The following is a 22957-nucleotide window of genomic DNA, read 5'->3' as shown; positions in this document are numbered from 1 at the left end:
TCCACCCCCCTACTCACCAAATTTAGCTTCCTGTGACGTCTTTTTGTTCCCCAGACTCAAAACGGGCATGAAAGGAAAGCGTTTTGACACTGTGGAGGAGGTAACACAAAAATTGCTAGAAGGCCTAAAGGACATCCCGATAAATGAATTTCAGAAATGTTTCTAACAAAGGAAGCATCGTTTGGAGAAGTGCATTGTGGTCAATGGGGAATATTTTGAAGGTAAACAAAATCTAATACAAATATTGAGAACTAAATAATCTATAATGCCATTCCTGTTATTTTTGGGTCCCCCCTCGTACGTTCAATTTTATTTGGATTTGAATCAAGACTGCTGATTTGATTGTATATCCAAAGAAGTTTTGATGATTCACTGATGCCTAACATGCTTGCTGATTTTTATAAAACATATTTAAATATTTAATGCAAAATTATTGGCTTTTTTTTGTTTTCTGGGTATTATGTATGAGATAAATTGTTTGTTCATTTTAAAGTTATTTAATGGAACTTAACAAAGGTTCTTCTTCTTCTCCATCTTTTTAAAAAGGGGTGCAGTTACTCTGTCTCATTGGCAAAGGCATGGATGCCTGTCGTTACTTAATATCCTATGGCCTGTGGACAGATGCAGTGTGGCTTGCAAGAGCTGTGCTACCACCCATACCAGATGCCAGGGATGTTCTCTGCAAGTGGGCTGACCATTTATGGTCCTCAGGAAATAAGGTAATTTAAGTTTCCTCTGGCATATGCCATTGTGAATTTGACTGACCTTGCTCATGTGGTTAAAATCTGTTTAATTAAATCAACACAGTGAGGCAATCTGATAGAGTGATTCAAGAATAATATTAGACGCATTAGGTTGATGAAAATTAACTCTTATGTGATTTATCTTTATGCATAGTATTAAGTTTCCATTATTCATTAAGTTAAGGCTCATCCAGAAGTGACTGGGACATGTAGATTTAAAACATCCTAGTTTAACTTGGTCATTCTTGAGCAGTGCCTATCATTGTTCTATATAAATATTGATGTTTTTTCATAATTTGTAATTAAAAAAATCATCTATTAGCTAAAATTTAACCCTCAGAACAAATTCTTTCTTATCTCATGGCTATTAAGTGTACAAAGGTAGTCTGAAAAGTGTCAAACCTTACAGATATGCAAGACATTTTGCTCTTATTTTTAGTCTTAAGATAGTTTCCTTTAAGTTGATACACTTTGTCTAATAGTGCTCTAGTTTTTTAAACCCCGTCAAACAGTAGTTCACTTCTTTCTCCCTTAATTTTATAGGCATTTACATTTGTGATAACTTCCTCTTCCAATGAAAATCTCTGTCCTCCAAACATAACTTTAAGTTTAGGAAATGGGGAAAAGTCCCTGGGGGGCAGAATGGGTGAATACGGTGAGTGGTCAACCAATGCGAAGTGGATAATTGTGAATTTTAGCCTTGGCCACCAATGAAGTGTGAGCAGGTGCGTTGCCCTAATGGAAAAGCACTTTTTCTTCTCCGTCAAATGCGATTATTTTTTTTTGCAATGTTTTCCTCAAACTTGCCATTTAATGGTGCGCAATCCCTAAAAACAGTCTCCATGACCTTCCCGACCAGTGGAAAGGTGTTTGCCTTTTTCAAAGCAGGTTCACCCTTTGCAGTCAACTGTTTTTTTTCTGTTCTCTTGCCTCAGGAGTGTAGTGGTGGATCATAGTTTCATCTACAGTTGTGAATCAATGCGAAATATCTGACTTGCCTCTCTCCAATGTTTGTTTGATCCAAAGTTTGATGAATCAGGCACAGTTTAGAATTTGTAAAGAGGGAAGTATAGTAGAGTTTGTTTTTGACATAGTAGTGTACCGGGGGAATGAGAAGGGAGGCTAACATATTCTAAGCAGGGCCTTAAGTCCTGTGCTCTAATAGGAATAGTATTGATTTAGAGGGAATATAAATAGCAGATGATTGAGCATAAGCAGAAGTAGCAGTGGTGCCAAGACTAAGCCATGAGGAACACATCACAAGTTTTTGATTGAGTCACAACTTAACTTAACATAATTCTTTCTATGTAACAAAAATTTTATCGATTAATGCTGATTTTAGCAAATCATAATATTCTAATTTTTTGATAATATCAAATGAGATAAAAAGTCGAACGTTTCAATTATATCACGTAATGTCAGGCAACACATTCTTGATGTTCAAAAGTAATTAAATGTAGGCAGTGGGGAAACCAGGGTGGTTGTGGTTAGTGGGAGGTCAGTATCCTGTGTCTGTTCCAGACTAAGCCACTGAGTGAAAGGCTGGTGTCAAGGAGGGGTCTGTCCATGGGGGAGCAGGGGAGGGAGAAAGGTCCGTCCTCTGTTGAGGCAAACCCCAGTTGTTCAACTGTTAGTCTTTGAGATGACGCTGTTTTGAGGGATGAGGTGAGGCAGGAAGATGGAACGGGTGGATACAGGTTTCTTGTGGCGACAGGTGGCTTAATTGAATAGCATCTCTCACCTGAAATTTAGCGATGAGAAAAGATCTGTGCCAAACTTGTCCCAAGGTTTTTGGATGGACGACCAAGAGCAGAGTCAAGTGTCTGCTTGCAAAGACCTTCTGCAATGGCATCACGACTATTCCGCAACCCCCTTACAGTCTTGGCACCAGCAGACTATTTCCTATTCTCAAAAGTGAGTGAAATCCTCCCTCAAATGACATCACCATGGGACAATAAGTGCCCCTTACCCTTAAAGACCTTCCAGAATTTGACTACCAGGGAAGTGTGTCGACACTCAATGGATGTAATTTGAAGAATTTTGAGAGGCGTTGTAGCAATATCTGAAATATATTTTTTTGAAAATTTTCCTGATACTTTCTATACAAACCATGCATGAGAGAAGAGGGATCTCCAGGGATCTGGATGAAATGGGGCAGAAGAGGGGTGCAGGGGAGGAGATTAGGGTACAGGCAGTTAGTGATTGCAAGGGTGTTAATGGCTCGGAGAAAAGGGGAACTATATGGAAAGATAACTCATTGAGTGCTGCTACATATAGGCAGCAAACTTTAGTTCATGCAGACGGCAAATGCAGCAATTGGCCTTGCCAACGAAAGATGAGTGAGTTTTGTGTTGTGTCTCTGTATATACTACCTTGATCAAAAATTTCCCGGAATTTATTCAGAAAATTAAAAATACAAGTTTATTCATCTAAATCTATATTGTCCCCTTCAAAGTAATCCCCATCGACTGCAACACACTTATGCCAGCGCTTGATCCAATCCTCGAAACATTTTTTATATTCGGTTTTCGGTATGTCCATCAGTGCTTCCTGCGATTTTTCCATTACTTCCTCTCGGCTGCTAAAACGCGTTCCCCGTAATGGTTTTTTAACTCGATTGAACAGAAAGAAGTCACAGGGAGCCAAATCAGGTGAATTCGGTGGCTGTTGGATGGTATTTGTTGCATTTTTCGTCAAAAAATTACGAATAATGATAGCACTGTGCGACGGTGCGTTATCATGGTGCAAAATCCACGAGTTTTCTGCCCACATTTCTGGTCTCTTTCGGCGAATTGCTTCACGCAAACGTCTCATAACGCCCAAATAATACTCCAAATAAAACCGTCAGCATTGCCTTCTTTTTTGACTGAAAACGACGTGGTTTTTTTGGTCTCGGCTCATTTGGTGAACGCCATTCACTTGCCTGATGTCTGGATTGCGTGTCGTACTCATAAACCCACGTCTCGTCTCCAGTAATGATCCTTTTGATGAATGTGGGATCGGATTCAGCCTCGCAAATCATGTCTTTTGCGACGTCAACACGGTCTCTTTTTTGCATGAAATTGAGGTCTTTTGGCACCAACTTTGCTGCTACACGACGGAAACCCAAATCATTAACCACAATGTCTTGGGCGGATCCATAGGCAATGATCAAGTCCTCCGCTATTTCTCTGATGGTTAATTTGCGGTTATTGACCAACATTTCTTTTACTTTATCAATTTTTTCACCGACTTTCGATGTCGATGGTCTGCCACTGCGTTCATCATCTTCGATTGACTCACGACCACTTCTGAACCGCTCGTGCCACTGGTAAACGACCGTTTTTTTTAGAGAATCGTTGCCGAAACACTTTTCCAACATTTCCAACGTCTGTGCGCCACTAAATCCGTTTTTTACGCAAAATTTAATACAAGTTCGTTGTTGCAAATTTAAATCCATTTCTGCAATTGTAAAAAATCGCCAACACACACAGAGATAGATGTACTCTTGGCTACGTAACTTTTGCAAATGTCAAGTTATGACACTAAGATTTAAAGGGAATATCAACAACAGATGTACCAATTTAACAAAAAAACAGAACTCAAATCGGAACGATGGGAGCGCCACACGGTGGTTATTCCGGGAACTTTTTGATCAAGGTAGTATGTGTATGTTTCAGTATATCTAATGAGTAGCCAATCATAGCTCCTCCAAGTGTGCTAACTGTGGCTTTTCTGGTTCTCCCCTCCAGTCGAAGGCACTGCTGGTGCACCTCTCCCTGGGGCATTTTGAGCGCGTGGTGGAACTTCTCCTCACCCTGGGGTTGGTCATCAGGGCCTATCTTCTGGTGGAGGCATGCAAGGAGTTCAGCATAGCCCTTCCAAATATCCTTTTCAATTTCATTAATTGTGGTTAATAATTGCTTGCTTCCCACAGGAGGATTGAAATGCACAGCTCTGTCTGAAGTAGTCTGCTTGCTCAATTAGATCTTTATCAGGATCTCCATTGCATTGCAGGAAAACATTGAAAATTGAATCCATTAATGTTTTTATGGAAGGAAGCATTTTTTGGGAGGAATAACAAACAAAAGAGAATCATAGTCTTGGAGTCACTCGTGGAGAATAGTTGTAGATTACTTGGATCATGAAAAGTTTTCACTCGTGGTTTCTCTATCTCTTAATCAAACGAGCATTAAAATTTTGACATCCCTAGGTGCACGATACTTTGTAATGAAAAAAAAAACTACAGGGCCTTTGTGAGGATCTCAGCAGTTATGCCTTCAGATGCCTGGTAATCATGAACCCTTCTGCACTTGATCAACTCTCTGAAATGATTACCAATATGCTAAGTCAGAGCATCCTAAATATTGGTAGATTCGAGTGTAAATTTACTCTGATTTTCATTGCAGATGTTAATGGATTTTCAATGTATTCAATAGAAATGCGATGTATTTTTCCACTGTTCTTTATTTTGGTACTAGTATACTAGTGCCAAAATAAAGAACTATACATATATATAATAATAGATCTGGTCAAATTTCAATTTGAATTTCTCACCATATTTTAGTTCCACTGGAGGTCGCGATTGGCCGTCTTGAAAGCTATGGGCATCTAGTAATCAGTCATAACCTCGAAATGGCTGAGATGATACGTGCAAGTGCGGAGTACAATCAAAGAGCCACTACAATTGAAAGTGTTCGCACTGGGCGTTATATTTTGAAATAGTTCAATTCTTCTGTTACCCTCAGATCAACTGTTTACAATAGTGGCTAAGCACCGCACCCTGTATATTGCGGTAGTCTTTGTTAATGGGCTATAAAATAAGATCAGAACTCGGTGTTAAATTTTTAATGCTCAAGAAGTACAATGTATAAATAAAATCCTTCAGATATAAGCAAGCACTGAAGTAGTTGATCAACTTCATAGGGTGGCTTTCTTGTCTCTAGAGGTGAAAGGTTGAAAAATTGCTGTTTTTATGTGGTAATTTTGTTTTTTTATAATGTTCATTGTGACACCACGTGGTAAATTTTTTCCTTGTATAATATTAATGTAAATTCACTCATTTCAAAGAAATCAAGGCTTTCGTTGATGTTACAAGAACATTGATAAATGCTAAGTCTTCGAAGAGATATCAAGTTGATCAAAAAATGGTTTACAGTGAAATACAGTAGAATGGGTGTTTGAAATAATCCTGAACTGAAGGTATGAGCCCAGAGTTCAATATCATTATTAAGATGGCAATAGAAAATGGCTAGATAAATACATTTCAAGTATTCCCTAGGGATTAATTTTTTAAGTTTGCATGGCACAAAAATTGCTTTGGATAGTTTTGTAAGGTTAGCAAATATGTGTGCGAGTCCAACTGTAGTTTTCTGTGCCCTCCAATACAACCTGCTGTATATTATCAGAATTGGGAGTATTAGAAGGAAAACGCTCACCATTAAATTTAATCCTCGTTTAAGGAAAGTTCTTGAACTAAGGCCAATACTTTATAGCCACTGGCGATATGGACTCTGACGGATTTGTACTGTTCAAGTCATTTAGCTTATGTACGATGACTCAACTGTCATCGTGAAGTAAATGTTGACATGGAAGATTAGAAGGGAGGTCATTAACCATATCAAAATCAAAAAGGGTTTGAGAACTGAACCCTGAGGTCAGGACTGATATTTAGTGCCAAATATTGATTAGTGTAAATAATATGCACTAATTGAAATTAAACAGAGAGGGTGGGGTTAAGTAGAATTAATTCTATGCTAATTATTATTAACATTACTTTTTATTTGCCCAGAGATCGCAATACAGAGATACTAGGTGGGTGGTGTATGTACATGATATTAAGGCACATCAAAAAGGAGCAAAGACACAGGCTCAATTAAGGTACATAAGAAAAGAAATGGTGCTCACAGTTACATAATATTTGGCACAAACCCATGAACATTGGCTGGAACATGTGCATGAAATATCTATTGAGAGAAATCATTGATCACGCACATGAATTGGACCATAACCATTGCTATGAACTAAGAGTATGAACTTACTGGTTGGGAATATTGTTGAGGTATTCGTCAACCGAGTAGAACATATTGCGCTGTAGATATCATATTAATTATGCCTGAATACATAATACATAATCTATACATAATCTGATGCCCATTTGATAGGGTCCTAATTTCAATGCTTTAGTTCTTATATTCCCATAATGGATGTCATTCCTGCCTCTGGTGTAATGATGATGATATGCAGAGTTAAGAGAATAGTTGCCAATGTTATTTTTTTATATGCAGAATTAAAAACATGCTGTAGATACACGGGAGTGGTAGCAACTTTAATTCATGGGAAACAGGCCTTGATGGAGCATTGTGAGGTTTCCTGGTGATGATTCTAATAGCTTTCTTTTGCATTTTAAAGATACCATAGTGCTTGAGTTTTTTAAGGATGAATAGATGGGAGACCTAGTGTACCTTAAAAAGAATTTAGCGTTATATCAAGTATTCTTTAAAGGAAATTGACCTTTTCTTCTCTACTGCAAATGTTGATGTCTTCATCCCTGTTCATTCAGTGCAACATTTGAGACCAGAAGAGATAATCAAAGCTCGGAGATGAACTGGCTCCAGAAGCAAAAAAAAAAAGAATAGGAAATTAGTGTCCTTAAAAATTCTCTACCATTTATTTGTTTTAATGTAAATTATAAGACATTATGAATATCATGAATTATATATAATGAGTGATTCACTGTTTTTATTCAAAATGATGCATTTTCCTTAATCAAGTGTATACATCACATAGTATTGGCTGTGAAAACATCCATGTTGAACTATGCCTTCTCTGTTGGAAATGAAACAATAGCTAATGCTATTGGCGAAGAAATCAAAGACCAAGCCCATTTGCATAACCAGCCTAAGCTATTAGTTGAATGATGGCATTCATTTTGTTTTCTAATGCATTCCTATAAAAATTAATGTTGATTTTTCATTTAAAATGTTTTGCATTTATTCCGAAAGACTCATTCATTTGTTTCCAATCATTGAAATGAGAAAAAATTATATATAAAAGAATATTATAACTATTTTATCGATTTTGAAAAATTGATTGATTTTCCTTGAGCACAATCTAACTTTATCAGCATCCAAAACTCTGAGTGATTTATGGAAAGATTTTGTGCATTAAATATGCTAATTAAAAAAAATGAGTTTAAAAATTAGATTTAATGTATCATGGGCAAAATGGGGTACTCCTTGCGATCTTTTTATCAGTAATACTTATGCCTCATATACATATTTTGGAAAAATTAAGTTCCATAGACATTTTGAAGAGCAAATCTAAGTTTTTCTCTTTTAACTTCTAAATGAGATTCTTGGAATTAACTTTTAAACTTGTCATAAACTGAGTGAAATTTTCTTTGCCTCTTTGCTTCTTGGTTCTATTCTATTACATTTGAGCTTGTTTGGAACAGGCTTACCATCTCATCATGTATAATATTGACCAATAATTTCCAATTTCCAAAACCCTGTGTCAGGTTTGTGAGTTTTCAACATAAATAAGTGTATATATTCTATTGTTTCAGGCTTCACTTCGTGGAAGTAATTAATATCCATTACTAAAAAAGAAAGAAAGACTCGTACTTTTCCACAGATTAAATCTGTGGAAAAGTACGAGTCTTTCTTTCTTTTTTAGTAATGGATATAAATAAGTGTAGTTCATTTTCAATTTCTCTCCAAGAGCATTTAAATTCCCTTTGTGGAATGAATTGATTGTATCCTCTTCATAATGTACAGCCGTGTTCCTTTAAAAAATTGCTTATAATGCTCCACTTCTTTAGTTTTTTCCATTACTTCAATGTGTGGGATGTTACTTGTACATAATTAGAGCTTGAGCTGTCAATTACTACCATTTTCTGGCAGTTAGAATGGAAGTCCTGAACCCAGTTTATTATGTTATCATTTATTCCACACCATTACAATGGTTCACTCAAACGATTGTGGAGCAATAACTGAGTTTCCAAAATGGCTGAAATTTTGGTGAATACATCCTAACACAAAATTGATTAATTGCAACACTCTTGTTGCTCTTAATAGGCAACACTCTTGTTTTGTTTTTTCAACCCATTTGTTTGTATTTCCTTGAAGGTATGAGGGAGTTATGTGGAAGTTAAACTTCCCAATGCCCATGTCATTGGGCCATGTCACAATCAAGTAATAGAGCTTTAAATGAGGGAGGTGCATCTAACTTGAAGGGTTTCAGAATTCCATTACAGAGGAAATCTTCACCTTCAGGATTTTCATTCACTTGAACAATAATGAATTCAGCAGACATAATGAGGGGTTTGACACGGTCCACACATAATAGAAATCTGCACGTGATGCCAAAGGAATTAATTGTCAGGATTTTTGTCGCAGCTGAACATCGTTGCGGAACAACTTTGCCATTGGACAACAGCTTTCCTGTTGGGCTGATTTCATGAGTGTCCTCAAAGCCATGAATGGACTCAGATAGATTTTCATCAGTTGACTGAGGAGGGTGGTTCCTGTCTTCCGTAACATCAAAGATCGAAGCGATTACATATGATTTTAAGATCCTTAGAATCCACGGTGTTTGCAGGTGCAGCTACTGGTTGAGATCCATTTGCGCTGCCTCCAGATCCTTGGGAAGATTTGGGCTGTGGGATTTGGAAGCAGTTGAAGGACTTGGAGGAGAAGTTGAGTGGTTTCGATTTGGCAGAGAAGCTCTTTGTGGGCTGACCTCATGGGTTTTATTTCTGTGATTTTGGGTCAAAGTGCAGAGAATCAAATCTAATGATGATAATTCACCTTTATCATGCTGTGATGCAATGGATGTTTGAATCATGTTAATGTCAGCAGAAGAAGAATGTTCCATCATAATTAAGGTGCCATCTAGCTGTTGGCTCCGCACTATTAATAGGGTTAGAATAACGAAATATTCCCTTGGACCAGAACAAAATCATTTTTGGATGCATTATTACAATTAATTTGGGAGTATAGGCCACAGTACCCACAACCTTGGTATTTAGAATCAATACTAATACTCTTTTGCAGGAAATAGATGAAGAAACTGATGCTGCAGTCATGTTGTCAAGTAACTACAGTGTATATATCATGTTGTCTACCAAGAGTCTAATGTTGCTACTAATGCATGGCTTGTCATTAATGTATACTAAAAATAGTAGTGGGCCTATTACAATTCCCTGAGGGATGCCCAAGGGATGAAGTTATATCTTTCTCTGTTGAGCACCTCCCATCCATGACCTACCTTTTGTTTGTGATATGACAAGTCTCAAGTCCAATTCATCACTTTCTTATCGACACCATACCAAGTTTGTGGGTGAATTTTTTGGGAGGTGCTGTATTGAAGGTTTTTCTGAAATTAATATTTACCATGTCCTCATGCATGGTGTTTTGGCCCGACTTAATGATATTGAGAATGAAAAGACCCAGTGCTTTGTAAGACCTGCTCTTCCTAAATCTGTGCTGGTTATGGCTTAGTATGCAACAATGTCAGAGTGTAAAAATCATTCGCCTTGACCGGGAATGATTTTTACACTCTGAAATTATTGAGTTGAAATGCACATTAGCGGATGACTCCGTTAAAAGTTACTGTTGCGGCATCTCCCGCAGTTTCTTTGAAATGGCTTAGTATCGTCCTGCTGTCAAGAAAGCTTTAAACATAATTAACAATAGTGTGCAATAATGTATTGCATGAAATCTAAGTTATAGATTAGGGTCTGTAATTGGTGGGATTCTCACTATTGCCACCTTGTTAGATGGGAGTTGTATGAGCATCCAGTTGTGAGGTACTGAGCCTTCTTCCCTCGACTTGAGAAAAATGCTTTGTAAATACAGGGCAATGTTTTCAACTAATTCCTTCAATATTCTGTAGGTATTTCTTCTGGACCTGGCGCTTTGTTTGCTTTCGTACTGCTACTACATATCTGTTGCTCTATTCCTTTCTAGGGCATTGTGATGTCACTCATGTGTCCTCATGAGTGGTTGAGAAGGCATGTTTGGTGCCCTGATATCTGTATGATATATGCTCTGGAAAAAATTCTTCTAATGATTTGCCTTTTTCACGCTATCCATGACATTTTTGCCATTTTCTCGCCTCTAGCAACTAAAGCTGGACTCATTCCCATTCATTCACATAAAATATTTAAGAAATACTTAGCTTTCCATGTCACCGGTCTGGGTTTTTTTATCATAAACTCATTTATTTTTTTTATTTCTGAGTATATTAAAATTTGCTTTGTTGAATAAATATTCCTCATACCTGTGTTTACTCATGATATATTTTGTGAACTTAGATTTTACCTCTACAAGAATAGCCTTTTCGTTCACTTCATTATTGGTCGTTCAATCCTAAGATTGGTTGAGTGCAGCTCTCCATCCTACCCTATCTGATGTTAATTGGCTGACTTCCTGGTATTTTTTGCAATGTACTTTCTTTTTTATTTGTCCCACACTGCTTGGCTTTGGGACTTTTGGGAAATCAGCGTCTTGGGACATTTCACTTTATTTTTCCTTCTATTATACAGTAGGTTCCCTGTGTTTTTGGCGAATCCATTGTACCTCAGGGTGTGGTCATTTATTCTGGTTCTTCTTTTCTCGATGGTGTCCTATAAGGTCCTTCTTCGTCTTTTCTTCTGTATACTTCTTAGTTTCTTATTCTATCCATCCATTCGATCTTAAGATCCTCCTCTAGCACCAGTTTTCAAAGGCTTCTGGTATTTTCGGGTCTACTTTTCCAATGGTCGATGCTTCTGATCCATTGAGTGCCATGCTCCATACAAATGTTTTCACATAATGTTTCCTCATCTGTAGTTCTATCTTCTTTGAACACTGCAGTTGTCTCTTCATTATGAATGCTCCCTTAGCTTGAGCTATTCTTCGCTTGATGTATGTAGTACTTCTTCCACCCCATGTGATGGTACTTCCTAAATAGGTGAAGGAATCCACTTGCTCTGATTTTTGTCCTTTCAGTGTGACTACTGTATTCTGCTTTTCTCTTCCCCACACTAGGATTTTAGTCTTCGTCTTGTTTATGTTCATGTTGTATCTTTGAAGAACTTGATCAAGATCACTAAACGTATCAAGATCACTAAACGTATCAAGATCACTAAACGTACAAAGATCACTAAACGTTTAGTGATCTTAGAACATCCTCGTGGTTTTATGCTATTATTGCAACATTGTCAACGAAGTGTAGCATGTTTATCTCTTCACCACTCATCCTAATTCTGTTTAAACCAATGCCTTGTGCTTCTCTTATTGCCTGCTCCAGGTAAATGTTGAACAATTTAGATGGGAGGTTGCATCCTTGTCTATCTCCTTTGTTAATTTTAGCCTCTATACGGCATCCTTCTCTCATTTGCATTATGGCTACTTGCTTCTTGTATAGCTGATAGATTATTCTTCTTTCATTGTAATCTATTCCAGGTTTTTCCAGCAATCCAAACATCTTGTTCCATTCCACATTGCCGAAGGTTTTCTCCAAGTCCACAAATGCCCCACATACAGTTGCTTGTACACATGTTTTGTTTTCTCTATCAGATTCTCTATCATGATTCTCAGGCAGAGTATGGCTTCCCTGGTGCCTCTGTTCTTCCTCAAGGCAAATTGGTGTTTCAATAGGTTATCTTCAATGTTCCTTTCCGTTCTTCAATTTATTTTTCACTTAAGGTTTGGTGCTGCTCACATTTCTGAGTCCTCATTATCTTTGATATAGCGATCATCGCACTACTTTAAAAGTCTTCGGTCTTTGTAGCTGTCTATGACTATTCCATACAGATTGTCTTAAGCTTTTGTTCACTTATGCCATCCAGTACTCCGATGTTTGCACTAATCTCGGGTGACAGTCTGTTTCAGTCATTGTTTAGTATTTGTGATTTGTGTTGTTCATTATTTTCTTGTAGATTGCAGTGTTTCCCTCTGGAAATAGTGTTATATTTCTTTTTCATTTTTTGATGTGATATAATCAATGTGAACAAGAAATAGGAAAAGATCTCTGATATTACCATGAGGGGCACTGGATGTTTCTGTACAATTAGAGCTTGAGACATCTATGACTACTTTTTGTTGCAATTAGCACGGGAGTCTTGAATCCAGTTTATTAAACCATTGTTTATTCGGAACCCTTGATATTTGTATATCAATCCTCAGGCATTTTGCAATCTGTAAGGGTTTAGTTAATTATTACTCTGATATAACTAATTTTTAACAACCTTTATGAGATACATTTTGGAAGGATTTGTTGTGTTAGCTTTTACCTCGCTATTTGTGTGAATGATATTTTTTCCATTCCTCTAACGTTGCATCTGCATGGTACCCTGCAATGGTGTGTGGCAGGGAGTGATTACTCTCTTGTCATGCAACATCAAAAATAAAATTTATTCAATTGTTAGAGCATACACATGTATACATACATATGTATGTGTGTATCTATTTGTGTGTGTATGTGGAATGATGAACCCGGGACACTCCGGCCAATAGGCCAACGCTCTACCCCTGGACCAACTCGACCCACATATATGTTATATAAAAACCAAAACATATACGATTTGTTAAAGCAGAAAAAGATTCAAAATCGATAGTTTATTATTTGTGATATGTACCTGATTCCTTTTTACTAGAAACTTGTCCAGATATGTTCATTTTTGCCGATGCTTTAAAATGTTAAAAAATGCGACAGAATCATCATTAAATAAATTTATTTCGCGCATTGCCATTGCCTTATTAGGGCAATGCCTTTTATGAATGGTGCGATGCAAAGTTTCCCGTTATCTCCACATCTCATTTAGCCTGCTGTTTTGGACTTCATGACTTTCTGAATGAAAAAAATCAACAAGCGGTGGTTTAATTTCAAATTTGCTGCTTGCATTTGCGTAAAATAGCAGCGTGAGACGGCCTTTCATTGGCTTGCTGCAGAACTGTGCATACTCTAATGTTGCGTGTAGAAATACTATATGTTCGCTTCAGTATCTTCTTCCAGAGGAGACCCGTCACAATTAAAAACCTTCTCGGGCCGGTTACCCTCGGAAGAATCTACGAGCTCCTTGAGGTCACTGATGAAGTTCTCTGCTGCCACTGACTCAGGCCTCGCTGCCTCGTCATGCCTCACAACGCCGTGGATGACGGTTCTTCTCGTTAACTTCTCGAACCACGCACGGCTCGCCTTTAATAAACAATGTTCTACTTCTACCGTTGATGAGTCCGGCATCTTATAAGCGAGGTCGGCGAAAATCACTTTCCCCTTTTCACCAATTATATCCTCGTAGTAGTATATAGGGGAAGCGACCGACAGCTGAGGTCATTTGCGCCATTAGGGATGGACAGGGAAGGATCAAGGGTGGAAAGAAGAAGTAGTCGTTTTGAGGGGAGGCGACCGACAGCTTAGGTTATTTGCGCCATTAGGGATGGACAGGAAAGGATGAAGGGTGGAGAGAAACCCGGCGTCGGCATTAGCCTACTCTTATAGAAAGGCGCCAAGGGGTCCGCGGCTTAACGTCCCATCCGACGGACGGCGTACTCACTCAAAGTGCCCTCCACAAAGCACCTCAAGTAGGGATCGAGATACCTCTGAAAAATATTCTACCCCGGCGGGGTTTGAACCCGCGCCCTCAGGGTGGGAAGCCAGTACGTTAGCCCCCGCACCATCTCGATCCCCGGGTGGAAAGAAACCCGGCGTCGATATTAGCCTATTTTTTATAAGATCGAAGATAAGAACCATGGGGTCCGAAGCTTAACGTCCCATCCGACAGACGGCGAACTAACTCAAAGTGCCCTCCACAAAGCACATCAAGTAGGGATCGAGATACCATTGAAAAATATTCGACGCCACTGAGACTCGAACCCGGGCCCTTTGGTTGGGAAGCCAGTACGATAGCCACCGCAACATCTCGATCCCCATGTTGCTTCGTTAATGGTGTCGCATAGCTATTGCTTTTCCTTTATCCACGTGAGAAGTAACCTTTCAGCATCGTTGAGAATACGTCCCCGTTGCATTAATATTCTTTTCACTCTCCTTGAAGCATCTTTCTCCTTAGTCTTGTTCTTGAAGGAAAACCAAATCGAAGATGTCGACCGACTTTTGATGTGCGTGGTAGATCAGTCTTGATTTGTTCCGGATGCTCAATGGTTTTACTGCTATTTTTATTCTAATTTGACTTGCCTCTTACGAATTTTTCTTCGGGGTCATTTTCAAAATTCTGCTCAAACGGTTATTAAACTTTGCACGAAATAATCACTAATAATAATCCTACGCACCAGTTTGGAAATATGCGTGGTAATTAGTGACACTAAGATGCAGGCAGAAGGAGTGCTTAACACAAACTGAAGTAGCAGGCGTGCAATTATTCCTTCCGGATATTCCCCTCTCCTCGCCACTCGTTATGCGACAAGTCCCTCGTGTAGCGAGTCATTTCCTGGTCCAACAATATTGCTCGTAATACGAATTACCGTTACACGATGTTCCACCGTTGTGTGTGCGTGTGTATATATATATATATATATATATATATATATATATATATATATATATATATATATATATATATATATATATGTATATATATATATGTATATATATATATGTATATATATATATGTATATATATATATGTATATATATGTATATATATATGTATATATATATGTATATATATATGTATATATATATGTATATATATATATGTGTATATATATATATGTGTATATATATATATATATGTATATATATATATATATGTATATATATATATGTATATATATATATATTGTTCGATTCCCGGGCAGGGCACTCTGGGCACCTGCAGCTCCACCCAAGCTATGTGATTTTTTTGGGCACCAGGTCTTCCTGGGAAACCATAACCGGCACAGGGAAAGGAACTGGCCCCCCTACCCTGATGTGTGAATTTTCGCACGCCGTATAGGGCTTAGTACTGGGTGATCTCTACCATCACCTACTAAACCGACCTTCGGTTTGATTACTGTGTTTATGGTTATATATATATATATATATATATATATATATATATATATACATATATATATATATATACTATTATTTTGTAATCTACCGGTTAAGGTAGGTTTTTGGACGGACACAGTTACTAAACAAATATTTTGTGATCCCTAACAAAATAAAAAACCAGTATCCTACCCTACATCAGACCCCTCTTCATCTCTGAGTACTTTCTTCCTCCCTTCATCCCATCCAACATCCCTATCCTGTTCCTTCCCTTTCCTCGTTTGCCTAACATTCTCCCCTCTATTAGAGTCTTTAACATTCCACTACCGATACGCCCTTCATCCATTTTTCCTGCCTCCATTGGATTTCTCCCAGCAAACCCCTCTCTTTGCCCGCCATACTAAGCACTTCCTCGTTTGTTTTCTTCTCGATCCAATGCACTTTCTCCATTCTTCTCCTTATTCACATTTTAAATGCCTCAAATCTACTTCTATCCTTCTGCTTCAATGACCACGTTTCCGCGCCGCTACGCTCCATATCAAAGTTTTTACTTAATATCCTTACTCAACGTCCTTGTCATCATCCCCCTCCTTCTTGTTGCCGGTTATGGTTTCCCATGAAGATCTGGTACCCGAAAAATCACATATCGTGATTGCAGCTGTAGGTGCCCAAGGATTTGGACCTTGACTTGACGGTCGCGGTAGTCCGGGGGTAGAGCGTTGGTCTACTGACCGTGGGCTCCCGGGATTGATTCCCAGTCAAGTCTCTGGGCGCCTGCAGCGCCACCCAAGCCATGGGATTTTTCGGGTACCAGATCTTCCTGGGAAACCATAACCGGCACAGGGAAAGGAACTGGCCCCCCTACCCTGATGTGTGAATTTTCACACGCCGTATAGGGCTTAATACTGGGTGATCTCTACCATCACCTACTAAACCGACCTTCGGGTTGATTACTGGGGTCATGATTACTGTGTATATATGCACGCGCATTCAAACACTAAAACCTACCCCATGGTGAACACTTATTGAATCGTATGGATACAGATTTACTTCATCTAATATCTGTATATATTTGGAAATTTTACGAAGAGAATGGTTCAATAAACCTAGAACAAAAACGATATAATTACCGGCTAACTTGTATTATTTTAAATTTTATATTATGGTGGAACATTCTGAGGATTTTATGTTCAGGATTGTCTCTGGGTATCCACGAGGGCTTGGGGGAAATCGGAAAGAAATTTGTGGAGGGAGTCGGGTCTGCTGCCAATGGATTAGATGACCGCAGATGGAGAATGTAGTACAGGGAGGAGAGCGAATTCATTTGACTGAAAATCGTCGAAGGGAAGAGGAAGGGCCCGACGCAGGGCCTGAGAAGGCTTGTTTCTTTATGCGTGAGGGCCCTGCACGTGTGCCTCCACGAAATTCGCTCCTCCCCCGATGGTCACCATTCCATTCCATTGAACTCCCCCACCGACCCGACTATCGGTCACTACGCCCGATTCATGCACCTGTTGCCTCTCTAATCAATCTCTCTGTGCACTCACTCAATACCACTCTCGCGTATCGTTATCGCCCGCGGGTTATTATTACGAGCCGACTGCACCAACTAAAACAGCATTTTAACTCCCTCGCCTTTATGCTTTGACGTGTCTCCGATGCTTTCGGCCATTCTCTCGTTGCCCAAATGGGCGGATTGGACGACTTTAAAACCCACGTCGAGGAGATACCTTCATTAGTACTCATTGTCAAATCATAGGCACCCGAAATACAAGGTGCGATTACGTCTACGGTTCCTTTAAGGTGAATGGCATTGAATTGATAAGGGACTGGCAGGCGCGGCCCAATCCATGGCCCACTAATATCTGCGATTGTTCGCGGGTCCTCTCGCGACAGCACTTCGTTCGTTATCGGGGAATAAATCAAGATTCTGACTCCGCGAAATACGACCCGGATCTCTCGGAACGAGATCTCTAAAGGTCCTCTCCTTCACATTTCTCGCTCGCCTGCTTGTCCTCGAACTTTTGAAAAGGTTTGCCATTCTAGTGTTTCCTGTGACCGGTGCCATTATATATGATTTTGCGAAAGTATCATTCCGATTGAATTGACTGACTCATTTCTAATGTTTTGTAAATGATTAATTATTTAATTCAGCATCTGTTGCAGTAATGGTTCATAAATTTTCCCTCGCGCGTTCGGTTTCCTGTGAGAGTTGTCACGAATTCCCGGAAACGAAATCACCCGACACGTTTGCGATAGCGGGTTTCATTTACCGATCCATTTGTGAGGATAACCCTTCGTCAACGCTTGACGTCCATAATGAGGGCGGGAGCGTACCCGCGGTCTAAAGCAATTTGTTGCGGAGGGAGCAATGCAAACTGGTTTGATCCTTTTCGTTCGGTTGACTCGGCTAGATATCTTCAACGACGAACTGATCCATTTCACAGTTAATTGAATTCGCCGACAGTGCTGACCCAGTCCCGGTTAGTGACCTAGGTAAATTTATAACCGTCCTCCCCGGCCGTCAACCTGATCAACCCGAATGTTATTGGCGCTAACTGCGCATCAAAGATAATTTGATTTTCTGCGTTGGGTAATCGTAGTTATTTCGAGTTTGTCCTTGTTAGGGTGTTCTTCAATCGAAAAAATTTGGGTCCCCGATTGTTCATGATAGCTGAAGTTGGACTTCATGTTAAAAATCACATCTTAGAGATAATAAAAATGTAAAGTAGACATTTTCTACGTTCCCAAATATCTCACCAGATGAAAGAACAATGGCAGAGTGTTAAAAACATTCGCCTTACACTACGGAGGTTTTGGGGGCTTTGAATGAACAAGATGTAGGGACATCGTGCATGCGATGCCATAGGCAGTCGTAGTCGTGCGAGTTACGCCACAGCCCACTTGGAGGGTGAAGCCAACATTCAACACTAAGGGTTTTTCTCTTAAGAAAAAAACAAAGAAACAACGGAATATCCGGCAGCAGTAACTTTTAATGGAGTCATCATCTATTCGCATTACAATTCAACAATTTCAAAGTGTAAAAATAATTTGCCTTGATGGGGATTCGAACCCGGTTCCCTCGGACGGCTCTTTTAAGATGGTCCCTTGGTAGCTTAACTGGCAAAAGCACTCGGTAGGACATCCGAGGAATAACTGAAATTCCATTCCGTTACAAAATAATGATTATTGAGCATTATTTGGTTTTTAATGCCTTAGATGGCGTCAATTTTCCTCATCCTCCAACGAGTTTCCAAAGTGACGATTGAGGGTGCGTTGTGCAAGGAAAGTGAAACCGCATCCCTTCATAGCTGCAAGTTGATAGTTCATCGCCACGCCTCGTTTCCATACGGGCTGAAATGGCTCTACGACTACGTTGAGCAATTATCAAAAATTCATGCTCCGCACATTTCACTGGCATATGTCAAATTGAAATATGAGCATTTATGTATGCACATTAAAAGTCATGCGTTAGCAGCCCCAGCCACAACCCCTGGTGGGATATTGTGCAAAGAACGATGAAAACGGACAGTTCTCCTAAATACTTGTCCGCGCTTGACATCTTGAGAACATTTGATATATGAGCATTTATGTATGCACATTAAAACTCGTGCTTCAGCAGCCCCAGCCGCAACCCCTGGTGGGATATTGTGCAAAGAACGATGAAAACGGACAGTTCTCCTAAATACTTGTCCGCGCTTGACATTTTGAGAACATTTGATATATGAGCATTTATGTATGCACATTAAAACTCGTGCTTCAGCACCCCCAGCCACAACCCCTGGTGGGATATTGTGCAAAGAACGATGTAAACGGACAGTTCTCCTAAATACTTGTCCGCGCTTGACATCTTGACAACATGGCGCCAACTACGCGCAATAATTACTCTGCCGGCAGACCAATAATCTCTGTATCACTGTTTAAGGGCTTTCCCCCCGCCCTCCTCCCTCCTTCCCCCTCCACTCTCCTGGGAACATTTCTTCTTCTCCCCCCGGCATATGTATACTCCGTCGTTCCTTGCCAACTCCCTCCCTTCTCGGCGCCTACCCCCAAACAGCACTTCGCCGACTTGACGAATTCTAACTTTCATCCAGTCCTTGCAGAACACGGGTCACATGAGACGGTACTTTTAAGCCGAAGTCATCTGATTGGGCAGCGTTGGCTGAAATCTACTGCTCTGATTCAGTAGGTATTTTGCCTTGTTGTGTATTATATACTCGTGATATTTCGGTGCAAAGGCTGTTGCATGTCATTTGAATCCACTCAGTGATTCATCACGTATTTAAATACAGCGATCTAAGAATCCGCATAGCATATCTGTTAGGGATCTCATAAATTGATAGTGTTGTAGTGCACATAATTTCAAAGTGTAAAAATCATGTTGCATTTTAAAGCGAATTAGGAGATGGCTCCGTTAAATATCTCCCGAAATGTCTTTGGATTTGTCGATAGTGTTGCTTCATGACTGCTCTCTTCCTGCTTCCCGAGTGTGTTATATTTTACGTGGCCGCAACATACGGCATCTGTTCTACCTTTTTCCTACAGTGCTGTCTGTTTTCGTGGTTTCCTTCGCCTCCGTACATTCTAAGGGGTGTTGTATGTAAGTAGTTTCCCAGTACGTGGTCATGTTCCCTTGCTTACAACTATGAAGTGAATACTTTACAATGTGACCTTATACACAGCGTCCCTTCAACCAGTGCGCTTTACTTCAGAAAATCGTCTTCAATACTTCAATTCTGTCATCTTGAAGTTTCAAAGAAGCAAACTTCTTATGCTTCAAATGCACGTACACAAACAAAAGGCAAGCTTTTGTGTGGGAATCTGTAGTAGTTTTTTAGGGGATGCGACCGACAGCTGAGCTCATTTGCGTCATTAGAGATGTACGGGAAAGGTTGAAGGGTGGAGAGAAACCCAGCGTCGGCATTAGCCTACCCTTTGCGAAAGGCGCCAAGGGGTCCGCAGTTTAACGTCCCATCCGACGGACGTTGTGCTCACTCGAAGTGCTCTCCACAAAGCACCTCAAGTAGGGTTCGGGATACCACTGAAAAATAAAAGTTGTGTCCAGTATTTGAGCCCGGGCCCTCTCGGTGGAAAGCCCGTACGTTAGTCACCTAATTTGAAATGGATTAAGACTGTGGAAGTGAACGTCGAGTGGAGGAGGGGGATGCGCAAATGAGAGGGCAGCATATAATATGAAGCGCGCGATGATCATTTATGAGCATCTGGTGAATATGCATGTACTTTGGGATCGTCATTGGCATTAAGGGGAAAAACTGCGAAAAATCAGTACGAAATTAACTTTGCATTTCGCCTAAATTCACAAACAGCAAAAGAACTAGGAAGTTTTTTCCTTTAAGAGCTCAAAAACGCTGGATACCAGATCGAACTGGTGCCCAGCATTTACATGTGACATACATTCATCCAAAATCGGTTATATTTCTTTCCAATATGGTCTCAATTTGTCTTCTCTGTTCATAAATCGTTTTGAGTATTATGTGATCATTTTGTAAAGTATTACCAAACATTACCAACCCAAATGTAACACCTGCGATTATGTCGTCTAACTGATTGTATATCCTATCTTTTTCTTCCTCCTTTCAATTGCTCTGTGTCATGCAGACCTGAACAATGGCCAAGTTCGTCGGTTCTGCTTTTATCTCTACCAGTAATATTCTATGCGTTATTTGTTCTATATTTACAACGCTTCTTCCTGCCTCTTTATTCAATATTATAGCAACCCCTCGTTGGCTCTCGTCCCCTACGCTGTATATTACTCTAGAACTATCACTCCAGTAATCCCCTCTATCCTTCCTTTCTTTCATCTCACCTCGCATAGACCTAAAATATCTATATTACCTCTTTCCATCTCCCACATTTTATTTTCCAAATACACTGTTCTCAACTTCGTCCTAACACTCCAAAGTACGTATTAGGACTGGTTTGGTCCTTTGCAAGGATTTTGTCATGGTGACCGCGGCATCCTTAAAAATATTTTTCTTATGTTGTGTTGCCGCAATTATATCATTATTAGATGGTAATATAAACAATGAGATTTGTTGAACAATCAGTTTGCATTGTATTTAATCCGATATTCTTTAATAGGACTTCGGAAGGAATTCAACTTTACACCTAAGGTGATAATTTCTCTTGTAACAGGAAGTAAAACACGGAGCGTGAGGTGCCTTTTTTCCAAAATTTATTTTTTAGTGCCCCGGAAGTCACCACTAGGGAGTGTGGCAGAGAGTTAATACGCACCTGACTAATTTTGACCCGAATATTTTTACCCCTACCGCGGTCAGACAATGTCATTCCAATCCCTTATCGTTCGTGGAAAAAAATGACATCTTAGATCTATCTGTTCTGCACTAAATTTCTCTAATTTTATTCACATGATCTCTCCTACCGTCGTACGATTGGAGTAATGATACATTTTCAAAATCACTGCTAAAGAGACCTTAAAATTTATGCAAGAGCTTCAACCTGTAATTTAGCCTTCGCTCCGTGAGTGATTCCTAGCCTAGCTCCTCTAATATTTTGGATGCGCTACTAAGTTTATCGTACTAACGTTTTACAAATCTAGCTCCACTACGCTGCACGCGATTTCATTCGGCAATAAATCCAACTTCGTGAGGATCCCATATACTTGCAGCATATTCTAAATGCGGCCTAACCAGCGACAAATTACATTTCTCTTTAATATTTTCATCACATTTACCCAGAACTCACCTGATAAATCCGAATTTTTTGTTCGCATGTCCACTTATTCCCCGTATGAGTTTCACGGGCCCAGAGGATTTATTAGGCTTAGTATTTTTCAGGAAACGTTCTATTCCATTATATTAGAATTCAGTTTTGGGCATCGGTTGACCGGCACGATTTGATAAACCGTCGGCGTTTTCTGTGAGACAATGGTGAAGATGCTTTGAATAAGGTATTTGATAAGTTAGCCTTTTGCAAACTGCTAGTAACTCTTTCGCCTTTATCATTTTTAAGTGAATTGACTGTTTACTTATTTCTCTGAACCTCTTCGACGCACGACCAAAATGCTTTTGTATTCTCTATCAAATTTTCCGCTTATCTTTTCCTTCTGAATCCACTTAAAGCTTTCCGTTTTTCCTCCTTAGCATTCGCCCTAGGTGTCTCATAATCATAAGTGATTTCATTCTTTTTGTCACTGGAGATATCATCCCTAATATTTTTCATGTTGGCATAACATAGCCTTTGACATCGCTTTGTCCTTCTAACATCCGCGTTGT

The 22957-nt window shown here is 39.5% G+C and overlaps 1 protein-coding gene across 1 annotated transcript in view; it reads left to right on the top strand.

Moving 5' to 3' along the window:
• The window catches only part of LOC139694170 (WD repeat-containing protein 11-like), a 55880-nt gene extending 47846 nt beyond the window's left edge, over nucleotides 1–8034 (top strand). The window contains exons 21-23 of the mRNA XM_071592600.1: nucleotides 547–719; nucleotides 4475–4609; nucleotides 7505–8034. Coding sequence (XP_071448701.1) covers nucleotides 547–719; nucleotides 4475–4609; nucleotides 7505–7642 — 446 coding nt within the window. The 3' untranslated portion in view covers nucleotides 7643–8034. The remainder of the gene's footprint in view (nucleotides 1–546; nucleotides 720–4474; nucleotides 4610–7504) is intronic.
• The last annotated feature ends 14923 nt before the right edge of the window (nucleotides 8035–22957 follow it).

Source organism: Hetaerina americana, unplaced genomic scaffold (assembly GCF_022747635.1).
Source record: "Hetaerina americana unplaced genomic scaffold, ioHetAmer1.1.p SCAF_5, whole genome shotgun sequence".
Lineage (NCBI taxonomy): Eukaryota > Metazoa > Arthropoda > Insecta > Odonata > Calopterygidae > Hetaerina > Hetaerina americana.
The sequence above is the reverse complement of the archived record's forward strand: the minus strand, read 5'-3'. Positions and strand labels throughout refer to the sequence as shown.